Source organism: Bactrocera latifrons, unplaced genomic scaffold (assembly GCF_001853355.1).
Source record: "Bactrocera latifrons isolate USDA-ARS-PBARC rearing strain unplaced genomic scaffold, ASM185335v1 scaffold_32, whole genome shotgun sequence".
Lineage (NCBI taxonomy): Eukaryota > Metazoa > Arthropoda > Insecta > Diptera > Tephritidae > Bactrocera > Bactrocera latifrons.
In genome coordinates this window covers 608,661-619,095 of record NW_017536852.1, presented here as the reverse complement: position 1 = coordinate 619,095, position 10,435 = coordinate 608,661, and the positions used below count along the sequence as shown (strand labels likewise).

At 37.0% G+C, this 10,435-nt stretch overlaps 3 protein-coding genes across 9 annotated transcripts; 1 reads left to right on the top strand and 2 right to left on the bottom strand.

Moving 5' to 3' along the window:
- Positions 1–6: 6 nt before the first annotated feature.
- On the bottom strand, positions 7–3,253 carry LOC108971036 (CTD nuclear envelope phosphatase 1 homolog). 5 transcript variants are annotated; one of them, XM_018936806.1, is made up of 6 exons: positions 3,076–3,253; positions 1,911–2,071; positions 1,509–1,766; positions 1,263–1,445; positions 1,000–1,194; positions 7–929 (listed from the first exon to the last, which is right to left on the bottom strand). In XM_018936806.1, exons 2-5 carry the CDS (start codon positions 2,007–2,009, stop codon positions 1,003–1,005), a joined length of 732 nt encoding a protein of 243 aa, XP_018792351.1. In that variant the 5' UTR covers positions 2,010–2,071; positions 3,076–3,253; the 3' UTR covers positions 7–929; positions 1,000–1,002. The 5 variants fall into 5 exon arrangements, with proteins under 5 accessions (XP_018792351.1, XP_018792353.1, XP_018792354.1 ...); XM_018936808.1 differs by lacking the exon at positions 3,076–3,253 and adding an exon at positions 2,978–3,067; XM_018936809.1 differs by lacking the exon at positions 3,076–3,253 and adding an exon at positions 2,543–2,649.
- A 345-nt stretch (positions 3,254–3,598) lies between these two features.
- LOC108971035 (basic salivary proline-rich protein 2) lies at positions 3,599–7,270 on the top strand. Of its 3 annotated transcripts, XR_001993519.1 has the most exons (4): positions 3,601–4,643; positions 4,739–5,117; positions 5,184–6,701; positions 6,877–7,270. XR_001993519.1 is itself a non-coding variant. In XM_018936805.1 (3 exons), exons 1-3 carry the CDS (start codon positions 4,134–4,136, stop codon positions 6,605–6,607), a joined length of 2,289 nt encoding a protein of 762 aa, XP_018792350.1. In that variant the 5' UTR covers positions 3,599–4,133; the 3' UTR covers positions 6,608–6,832. The 3 variants fall into 3 exon arrangements, 2 of the variants coding, with proteins under 2 accessions (XP_018792350.1, XP_018792349.1); XM_018936805.1 differs by lacking the exon at positions 6,877–7,270 and having other exon boundaries at positions 3,599–4,643; positions 4,763–5,117; positions 5,184–6,832; XM_018936804.1 differs by lacking the exon at positions 6,877–7,270 and having other exon boundaries at positions 5,184–6,832.
- A 301-nt stretch (positions 7,271–7,571) lies between these two features.
- LOC108971034 (GPI transamidase component PIG-T) lies at positions 7,572–9,795 on the bottom strand. Its single transcript, XM_018936803.1, has 2 exons — positions 9,531–9,795; positions 7,572–9,469 (listed from the first exon to the last, which is right to left on the bottom strand). The coding sequence occupies exons 1-2, from the start codon at positions 9,703–9,705 to the stop codon at positions 7,851–7,853; spliced, it is 1,794 nt and encodes a 597-aa protein (XP_018792348.1). The 5' UTR covers positions 9,706–9,795; the 3' UTR covers positions 7,572–7,850.
- Positions 9,796–10,435: the final 640 nt, after the last annotated feature.

The following is a 10,435-nucleotide window of genomic DNA, read 5'->3' as shown; positions in this document are numbered from 1 at the left end:
CATAGCTGATAGACTATCCTTGATTATTCTGCTCGCTTCATTATTCTGTTCTATATTATACTTCAAACTTACTACAAACTTACAAGCTACTCTTTACTTTTTTGTGGACACAGAGTTAATTCTAAATGATAACTGAGTCAGTTTGTTCTTATTAATAGATTTTTTGTTTTAATTGTCAGACATTGTTGATGTTAATTTTATTTTATTGAATGAAAACATAATATCAAGAGGAAGAAACAATCTTTGTAGAGAAATCGTTCAAACCTTTTCTCATGCTTAAGTGTGTGTGTGTGAGTGTTTATGTTAGCACTTATTGTATTGTACATGGCCGTTGGTATTGTTGTTACATCCTTTTGATATTTCATTTTTCTTAATTGAATAACATATTCAGTAATTAAAATATGTTCGGTTGCGCTGTCTTTAAATGCTACAAATTATACATTATAATTTTCAATGCTCATCTATAATACACAAAGCAAACAATTAATTTCAATAAACTTTCCATATATCATTTATGAAATAACACTTGGTTAGTACTTAAACTATTTCATTTATGTTTTTGTTTCCAATAAATAATTTTTTTTAGTCAAAACACATATTTATAACAATACACATAAAGTTAAATAATCCTCTAGCAAATTATATATGTATTTTATTTATTAAATATATATCCAGCGAATTTATCAAATGGTAAACAGTTTTCCTAATTTCGCTTAAAATGCGAATATGGAAAGTCATGCTGGGGTGGAAGATATCAAGGAGAAGAAAATATTAAGAATATGTTTTCGGTCTTTATGTATGTCTGTGTATGTGTGTTAAAACTAGTGTTGGTGTATTGAATTGGATTCTTTTCATTAATAATGCTTAATATATAAAACAAACTAAAAACTCGTTTAAGCGTCACAGCACCAAATTTTTAATCTGTAAAACTGGAAATAAGCACAATAATTATTATTATAATTGTCAAATTGCGAAATTAAATTTATGTTATGCTCACACCTGCTACCATAAACGATGCAAATGTAAATTTCTTGACAAAACTGAACGCACGTCTTTTGTAAACCGCAGGGCGTCCAACATTGGAAGAAGTGATAGCAGCGCAACGTCCATTGGGTCGGAGAACCAACTCCTTATAGGTATCGCGTTATTAGGAAAGCAACGATATGCGCCAGGTGAATTGTCAATTATAAATATCTATTTGGGTATATTTAAGATTTAATTAATAAATTTACGGCACATCATAACAAATTTTGTTCAATTACTCTATTCAAGTCACTGCAGATAGCAGATAAATCTTTGGTGTATGAGCTGAAATCAGGTGTGCAATGCTGACGATAATAACGCCGACGCAAAATATTACGTCCGTTGTCCAGTTTATCAGCAACTGCAGCGCCATAAATCTCCATACTGGCTGTAAATATAACTAGGTCATACCATTGTGAAACCTAAAACGATATATATTTAAATGTAAGCTGTAATGTTCAAGTTTTAATTATATTCCTTCTTACCACATCCAAAAAATAGTCTACATGAGGCCGTTTATGAACGAAAAAGCGAACTGGATGATGGTCAATAATTACTTTTACCGTGAAGTCATGAGGTGTACCAGGCTTCACGGTATTTCGTGACATCGCGCTGTGGTGTGAATGTATGAGCGTTTCATCCAGATCTAACACAAGTGTTTTCCGTTGCACTATACTAAGGCGATGTCTGGACACCGGTGATAATGGGAAGAGTTCATATTTGACTGGTTGATATTGAACAATCTGAAATTTTTAATTTGGCGATAAAAAAAAATACAACTTCAATTATAAAGGAATTTTAACTTTTATAAAATGATTAACATGTTTCCACTTCGGTTAAAATATCTTTTAATATCACCTATAAATAAGAAGGTTCTTAGCACTTACCGAGCGAACTTGTCTGTTGAACATAAAACAGATGCATGTCCACACTCTTGACAGTAGTACTGATAAAGCGCTGAAGTTCATTTGTACGAAAGAAAACATTGGTAAGCGACGTCGATAACGTCTTACCAATTTTTACACAATCTCAGGAAGTTAAGAAGAGGCTGCAAAGGTCAGAACAGAAGTTAGCAATGCCAACATTATTTTTATTAAATTTATTTGAAATTATTGTTTTCATTAATAATTTAAGAGCTGGTATTCCAATATAAGATTGGGGAAAAGCGCGGCAACGATCCACCGAGACAGGCAACAACAAAATCAATAAACGAATACACAGATAGTTATTATATTATCTTCCAGTAGTTTAGGTTTTGTAAAAATAAAACAATTTCCACCTTTGATTCGTGAAAAAGTAGTTTAATGCTTCAAAAGAAATCACAAAATATAATTTTATTTACACATCAGCGATGTTTGTATGATTTGTACAAATTTTCGCTTTGTTTTTTCCAATTCTCTTTTGCACATTTCCATAAATGTTGGCATATAAACGCGAAATCGTTTCGAACCATGAACAACCAACTACTATGGTAGAGACAGATTAACTTTCAAACCCAGTGTTGAAATAAAAAATTTACTTTTAAAAATATATGATTATGAAAACTGCTATTATATTGTATATCGGACAGAAGTAAATAAATTTAGGTAATTCTCGCAATCTTTAACGAACGTCATAATTATGTAAATGGCAGTAAAAGAAAAAAGCATTGAAAGAAAATGCGCCCTTGGCCTTTGGCCAAAAAATTACTGTTCATCTACAACGGAAGAATAAAAGCCATATTTATGGTTGGTTTTCATTTGATGTATGTTTATCCTATTGAATTACGTGCCCCAAAACAATTTACCTAATCAGAATTTCTAAAAAGTTTTGTCGAAAGAGTTTGTTTTACACCTTTTCTAGTAAACTTAAGTTCTTAAAGGTCTTTAAATACTTGGCAACTCTACGTTATTCGCACATTTTCCGTCTATTTGCTCACAATTGACAACAATTCGGTTCATATTTTCGCTCTTACATATTATCTATTTTCTCTTCGTCTTGTGGTAGTTTCTATTTTTCTATTATACTTTGTTATCCACTCCGTTTTTTTCGATTTTATCGCAGTGTTTTTACCTATATATCCAATTATAACACCAACTTTCCGCCTATTTACTTAGATTTTGTTAAGTGTTTGCTATCATTTAGAAAAATCAGTCCTTTGCACATAAATTTTAATCAAACCCGATTCAATTTCTCATCTACCGCTTCAACTCCGACTATCTTCACAAACACTGTTGAATAAATATCTGCGAATTTTTCATCCGCAATTGTTGCCATATCAATTCGATGAAAATTACCTCCCATTACATTACGATTTGACATGATCGACATGATCGTGTAATTCCTCTGCACATCTTCCTATAAAATAAAAAAAACTTGAAAAAAATCAAGAAATCCGCTTCATATTAATCAACATATCATAAGTAAAAGCAGAAAATAAAATCTACAATAATTTACATCTAGCAACTATAATTTGCAAAATTTTCCGGCGAAAATTGAAAATTGTGAAGTTGGCCTCGCTTCTTGAATTGTTGCTTTTTGGCGTATCCTTGGAAGATCTTAAAATTTTTTAATGACATTTAAATTTGTATTCTTTCGATTGTTAAATTAACATATCAAATATAATCACACGCAAACTATAAAGTGCAACACAAATATATCTATCCAAATTTATTTAAAGCCGAAATATTAAAATTTTCTCATAAAAAAGTTAAGTGACCAAGGTTTCATAAAGAGGCAGTAAAATGCATCTCTAGGCATGTCGGCGAATTAACAGCGCAGTCAACGTCAACCGAATTTGTAGTTATCCCTAGCGTCATTTGTTCGCGAAAAATGTGGAATTTAGTTTTTTAATTGTAAATTAAGTTTTGCCAAAGTTATGTAAATTTGTTTTTGTATTTTGTCCGCTACATAGTATATTTGTCCTTAGACATATATGAATTAATATAAAAAGTGTTAAGTGATAAGATATAAACTCCGAGGTTTAGAGAGTGAAAAAATTGTATAAGTTTTGAGGCCACTTTGAAAGGCAACCCATTTATTTTTTCTTCCCCCGTTAAATAATAACCGCTAAAATTGTGGAAAAACAGGAGAAAACTCCAAAGCGGAAGAAGAAGGCTGCAGCCAGTAAAATGTCTGCAGTTTATTCGCCGCAACAACCGCAGCAGTCTGCTCCCCCAGGTGCTGTACTGCAACCGCCTCAGCCACCAACGCCGACGTCGATGCAGCAACAACAACAGCAGCAGCAACCACCGGGTGTTGGTGCCGGCGTGGGTGGAGTGGGGATGGGTGGTCCAACAGGAGTGCCAATGGGCTCCGGGGGTCCAATCCAACGCGGTCCTTCCATGGTTGGCAGTGGTGGCGGACCCGTCGGTCCTCCATCTTCAGTTGGAAGTGGTGCTATGATGGGCGGTGTTGCGCCTCCGCCATCAACCCAACGCGGTGGTATGCCACCATCACCCAGTCCAGCACAAATACAAAAAATACTTGACGATAATTGTGGTCTTATTCAAACAATTCAAGACTTTCAAACGATGGGCAAAGCCCAGGAGTGCATGACATATCATATGGCACTACACAGAAATCTCGTTTATTTAGCACAACTAGCTGATCCAACAATGAACATAGCTCAGATATTGCCGGTGAGTCTTAAAGTTAAGCATTAACGGTTGTGTTTAGCTTTTTAAATATCTACGTATGTACATATATGCATTTCCGTGCTTATCAATTTGTTTAGCATCCACATGTTCTTCAACAACAGGCAGCCCAACAACAAGGTCCACATGGTATGATGGGGGCTCCACAGCCTCCACAACAAGGTGGACCCCCGACTGGGGCAAATCAACCACAAATAGCCGGTATGCCACCAATGTCCCATACGGATGGAAATGTACAACCTCCTTCGGGGGCTCAAATGTCGTATGGAGGTCAACCTCCACAATCGCATCCAGGAATGACGCCAAACTCTCAATCTCAACAAGGTCCTCCTCAACAAGCTATTCATTCCCAACAAACTGGCCAACAACAACCCCAACAACAAGGCGGTGCTTATCGTGTTGGTACTTCGCCTCAATCAGCCAATCAACAACCACCAACTGTGTCAAATGCAGGATCGAGTAAGTGTAAAGTGTCTGATAAACGCAAAAATTCTTTTAAAACTATTAATCCATTTATCTAATTAGATCAACAGCGCCCAAGTGTTCAGTCAGGACAGCAGTCGGTTCAAGGGCCACAACAACAGGCCCCCAATTCCCAACAAGGTCCGCCTCCTCAACCACAATATCGTGGCAATTATCAACAACAACACAGTCATTACCCTGGCTATCCACCCCAAAGCCAACCATCATACCAACCTCAAACCGGTTATCCATATGGTCCACCCACTCAAGGCTACGGACCACCTCCTCCAAATACACAGGGAGGCTATCACCATGCGGGTATGCCACCGACATCATCAGCAGGTGGCGGCCCACCAGGTCAGCATGGGTATGCTAATGCCAGTGGTCAGCAAGGACCTCCGGGCGCTTATGCCCCACCTCCGCCGAATCAGCAAGTTGCACCGGGCCAGCAACCGCCTCCTTCACAAATGTATGGTCCGCCTACAACTGGACAAGGACCACCACCACCGCCAAATCAATATGGACCACCGCAAGGTGGTAACAACGCTCCTCCACCGATGGCATACGGTGGTTACGGTGGCCCACCACCAAGTGGTTATGGTCAAGCGTCCAATGCATTGCCCAGCGGTTATGGTCCACCTCCTCAAAATCCAACACAATCGCCCTACCCTCCACAATCACCATACCAGCAAGGTGGAGCGCCTGGTGGCTATCCGGGTCAGTCACCGCAACAGCAACAAACATCACAGGGCACTAGCGGTGGCTATAGTTCCTCGCCAAGTCCAGGTCAAACACCGCCACCGCCATCAAACCAACAAACTCCAAACTCGGCTAACCCAAATGGCCCAAATGCTCCACCAGCAAGTGTGCAATCCACTTCACCATCTACTTCTTCTGGCAATATTGGTGTCAATAGCGGTCCACCGAACCAGCAGACACAATCACCTCAGCAGCAACAACAGCAGCAGCAACAGCAACAACAACAGCAATACGGAAACCAACAGCCGCCAGTTTCCAGTGGACCACCACAGCCACATGGATCTACTCCACAACAACAGCCTGTATATTCGTCAGCAGGGGCGCCCGGTGGTGGTCCTTCACCTTACGGCGCGCCATCACAACAGCAGCAGCAGCAACAACAGCCGCCTGGACCGAATGGACCGCCTCAGGTGCCACCAAACACAACGGCACCACCAAATGGTACGCCCCAGATGCCCAATCAGCAGTACCAACCGCCACCAGCAGGTCAACCGTACGGTGCGCCACCACCACAGCCCTACGGCCCGCCACCACCCAGTGGTGGCTATCCAGGACATGGCTACCATCAACCGCAGGGCGGCTACGGTGGCATGCCACAAGGGCAATATCCACCTTCACAAGGTTATCAAGGTTATAGACCCACTGGGGGTCAAATGCCACCACCAGGCGCCCCTCAAGGTCCGCCAACAAATGCATATTCATACTACGGAAATCAACCTCCACAATAAGTGCTTGCACCACAAAAAAGGTTGATTCAGACACGCGTCAACTGTTTAATACTATCTTCAAAATTGATATATATAATATATTATATATATACATGTGTTATATATATCATATGTATGTATATCCCTAGATAAATAAGACAAAATATTGGTATTAATTCCGATCCGTAATGAAGGGGATAAAATAAAAGAACAAAACAAAACAATCGGCTAAACTTAACGGAATCTTAGAAGCTGTCTCTTATACACATCTAGATGTGTATAAGAGACAGGTGTTATATATATCATATGTATGTATATCCCTAGATAAATAAGACAAAATATTGGTATTAATTCCGATCCGTAATGAAGGGGATAAAATAAAAGAACAAAACAAAACAATCGGCTAAACTTAACGGAATCTTAGAAGTCTATACAATTTTTTCAATAGTTAAATTGGCTCTGGTGAACAAATATTAACATTATACGCGGCAAAATTATTTCCAACACACTAAACTCCAGAATCTTGTACGTCAGGACTAAAAGTTTTCAACGAGAATGGCGCTACTTCTGAGGTGTTTATGCATAATAAAATACATTTGTATAACGGTATACCATACATTCAGTTAGCGTAAGCCGACGGAGATGTAATTCAGTTGTATGATTTAAAAGAAAAGTTAAAAAAAATGCTAGCTTTTATTTAAAGCCGTTATTGAAAAAATTTTACGAAACTATACAAAATTTACTTAAAATTGTTAAAAGAAAAAATAAGTATAAAGATTACAAAAAAAAGCGTAGGTAAAAATAAACAATAAACATATGTAATATTTGATACTATGTTATCCTAAACAATACAATGTACGCATTCCCCTTTTAAATAATATTGATCACGGAAAATATATTGAACGGAATGCAAATTGCAACATAAAATTATTGCGACGAATTCAAATATGTAACTTTAGACTTAATCAATAATATAATACAGTAGTTTACGTTTGATTGAGAAGCCGTCAGGCGAAATAATTTTTTATTCRCATATGATATCGCTACTATCCTAATAAATATGTCTATGTGTATTCGTCACATTTATACAAAATATAGTACGGAAAGGATGTTCATTTCTTGATGGCGAAGAAAGGTAAATATTGAAATTAATTATGGAAAATTTGCTAAATTAACAAAAAGTCAAACCCTTAATTGGTATAAATTATCATTTTATTACTAAAAAAATGTTTAAATCAAAGTATTTTTTAATATGCTAAATTTCTTATTGTTTGACGTCAGCAAGGGAATGTCCAAATACCGTGTCTGTGTGAACTTCTGCTTTATTAGAGTTGGTATCGGTTTTATTTTGTTTTCGACGAAACAATTTCTGCATCACTTTACCTTTTAGTGATTGCGGTTGCGCGTCTTTTTGCTCCACAACTATCCGTTTGGTGGCTACACTATGTATGGGTCCAAAGGCCAAAGCTACGACTGTACAAGCGAGACAAATGACATTATACGGCATGCTAAAATCAGGAGTTGGCAACGATAATATAAGCGATTCTGTACGGATTTCTAGGAAATATGAATGCCGTGACGCATTGAATGAATCAGCGAAAAGGTGTTTATCAACTGGTATTGCCGTGTAATTCCGTCCCATTGGTAATTGTGTTGTTATTATAGCAGATCCCAGGTAATGACCATGATTTGCATCGGGTGGGTATTCGAGCCATTTCAAGAAAATATAATCAAAATCGAATGAAATTTGTACTGTACTCAAAGCGGGTATTTCGAAGAGTAATTCTAGATGATAGGGACGTAATCTTTGTACACCTGGTATGTAGTGCATGACCCGCGGTTTTATCGTGTATTCTGCACCGTTCTCCGGCTGTACAATTAACTTTAGTGTATGCATATAGGATGGCACGAACCATGGTATATTTTCTTGTAACACAATAGGTAAAGCAGCATAATGTTTATTTGTAATTTGTGTAAGAATTTGACCTCTCTCCTGACCATGTCCCAATATGTAACGATGCGCATATAAAGGTGGTGTTGGTGTAATTTGTATATTTGCTTTCGTATTCTTATTTATCCAAGCGATATTGAAGAATTTGTCTTCATCTAATCGTTGAATGTCATATACACCCAACGTGGTTGTACTGCCACCGCGCTTTGAAGTAACATTATACATGGGTGTTGGTGTTAAATCATATGGTTGATCATCCAAATTAACGTAAATTTTACTACTTTTCGCCAGTGCACAATGGCCATTTAGTCCCTGGCCAAAGAGACGACGAAGCGAAAAATCTCCATTTGTACCCAACAACTTAGGGTCATATACCATATTTGCAGTTTCGGTGAATTCCAAAATGCAATTTTTATTGTAAGATTCACAAATTGTACGCATTTTCATGCCCAGAGAGTGATAATTAGTATTATGTACGTGACCGGAGTTGAGTAACGAAGCGAATCCTTGTTTACTGTTACAGGGCAACAACTTTTTCCATGGTGTTAGATTCTCCGTGCAAACGATTTCCCGTGGTAAACTCGCATACCGCACAAATTGTGGAATATTCGCCTTGCTACCAGTGACAAACTGTGGCCGGAAACTATATTTCGGTTCAACACTGTTTGTTTTGTCAATAAAATTCAAGGAGGCACACAGAATTCCAGAGAATGTGCTAGCTAGCTTTACCCATTGATCATCAACATCAGTAGAAGTTAAATTTTCTCCTGCAAACCATGCCCTTACTTCTGCACCTGGCGCATTGTCCATTACTGGATAGCCGTAGGTTTCATATCGCCAGAGTCCCTGAGTTAATCCAATATGTAATTCCTTAACATCGTACAGTAGTAATGTTTCCGCAATGGATCGAGGTATAAGCTGTGTGTTGTGTACTGAAAATATTGAAAACATAATATACATTTTATGCACTTAATAAACTGTATTTATTCCTACAATGCTCTCTATCGCCATAATGCCAACGAGTGGTAAACTGAAAAAATGTATTGACTAGCCCATTTGCCATAGGGCGTACGTATAGCTCCTCGTTAAATTCACTAGACTCTTTTACCGCTGCGATATATGATGCATATAATAAAATAAGGAATATAATACTGATTCCGAAATTCATTTTAAAAAATAGTTAATACATCAATTCACAAAAATTTTTGACAACAATAAACATTGTACAAAACTCGACAATTTATGACAATACTACTGCCGGCTGATCAATAAGCTCAAGTCAAATCAAGGTTCGCACATTTGCTAACAGAGTTTACTTTTTATTTAAAAATAAAATATATTTAAAAAATTCTGCAAAATAATTTGTTTACTTAAAACAGAAAATGAAATAGTATAAGTATACAATGGTAAAATAAAGTTTATAGAGTAATACAAAGTTTTATTGTGAAGGTATAATAGACACCGGAGTCGGTTTAAAATGTAATTTTATGTATTAAAATATAAAATCATTGTTTGAAAGAATTGGTAAATATTTAATACCTAAACAAATACCAATTAGCTTTTTTTACCTTAATTTTGTCAAACCTATTGTTGTGTATGATATTGAAATGCAACCCTGTATGTGCAAACGTTTAAAAATGTAGCATCGCTCATCGCTCCTCGGCGAGATGCGAATGCATGTCTTTGGTAGATAAATTTGCCATTAAGGCAGTTCAAATAAATGTTTATAAATAGCGTATGTGTCACAATAAGTATCCGTTTAATTTGAAGATTTGAAGCGGGCAAATGCATTTGACAGAATTAAAGTTCTCCAACGAAACCGTGGGACTCACCTTTTACTTATAGTGTTAAAAGTATCCTTAGAAACCAATTTTTTTTTAAATAATTTTTTTTATTTA

Coding starts and splice junctions, on each gene's coding strand:
- LOC108971035 (XM_018936804.1), top strand. CDS start 4,134: ATGTCTGCAGTTTATTCGCCGCAACAACCGCAGCAGTCTGCTCCCCCA. Junction 4,644..4,738: donor ACATAGCTCAGATATTGCCG/GTGAGTCTTAAA, acceptor CAATTTGTTTAG/CATCCACATGTTCTTCAACA. Junction 5,118..5,183: donor TGTGTCAAATGCAGGATCGA/GTAAGTGTAAAG, acceptor TTATCTAATTAG/ATCAACAGCGCCCAAGTGTT.
- LOC108971036 (XM_018936806.1), bottom strand. CDS start 2,009: ATGTTTTCTTTCGTACAAATGAACTTCAGCGCTTTATCAGTACTACTG. Junction 1,446..1,508: donor TAGACTATTTTTTGGATGTG/GTAAGAAGGAAT, acceptor ATATCGTTTTAG/GTTTCACAATGGTATGACCT. Junction 1,195..1,262: donor TCTGCAGTGACTTGAATAGA/GTAATTGAACAA, acceptor ATACCCAAATAG/ATATTTATAATTGACAATTC.
- LOC108971034 (XM_018936803.1), bottom strand. CDS start 9,705: ATGAATTTCGGAATCAGTATTATATTCCTTATTTTATTATATGCATCA. Junction 9,470..9,530: donor TTATGGCGATAGAGAGCATT/GTAGGAATAAAT, acceptor CAATATTTTCAG/TACACAACACACAGCTTATA.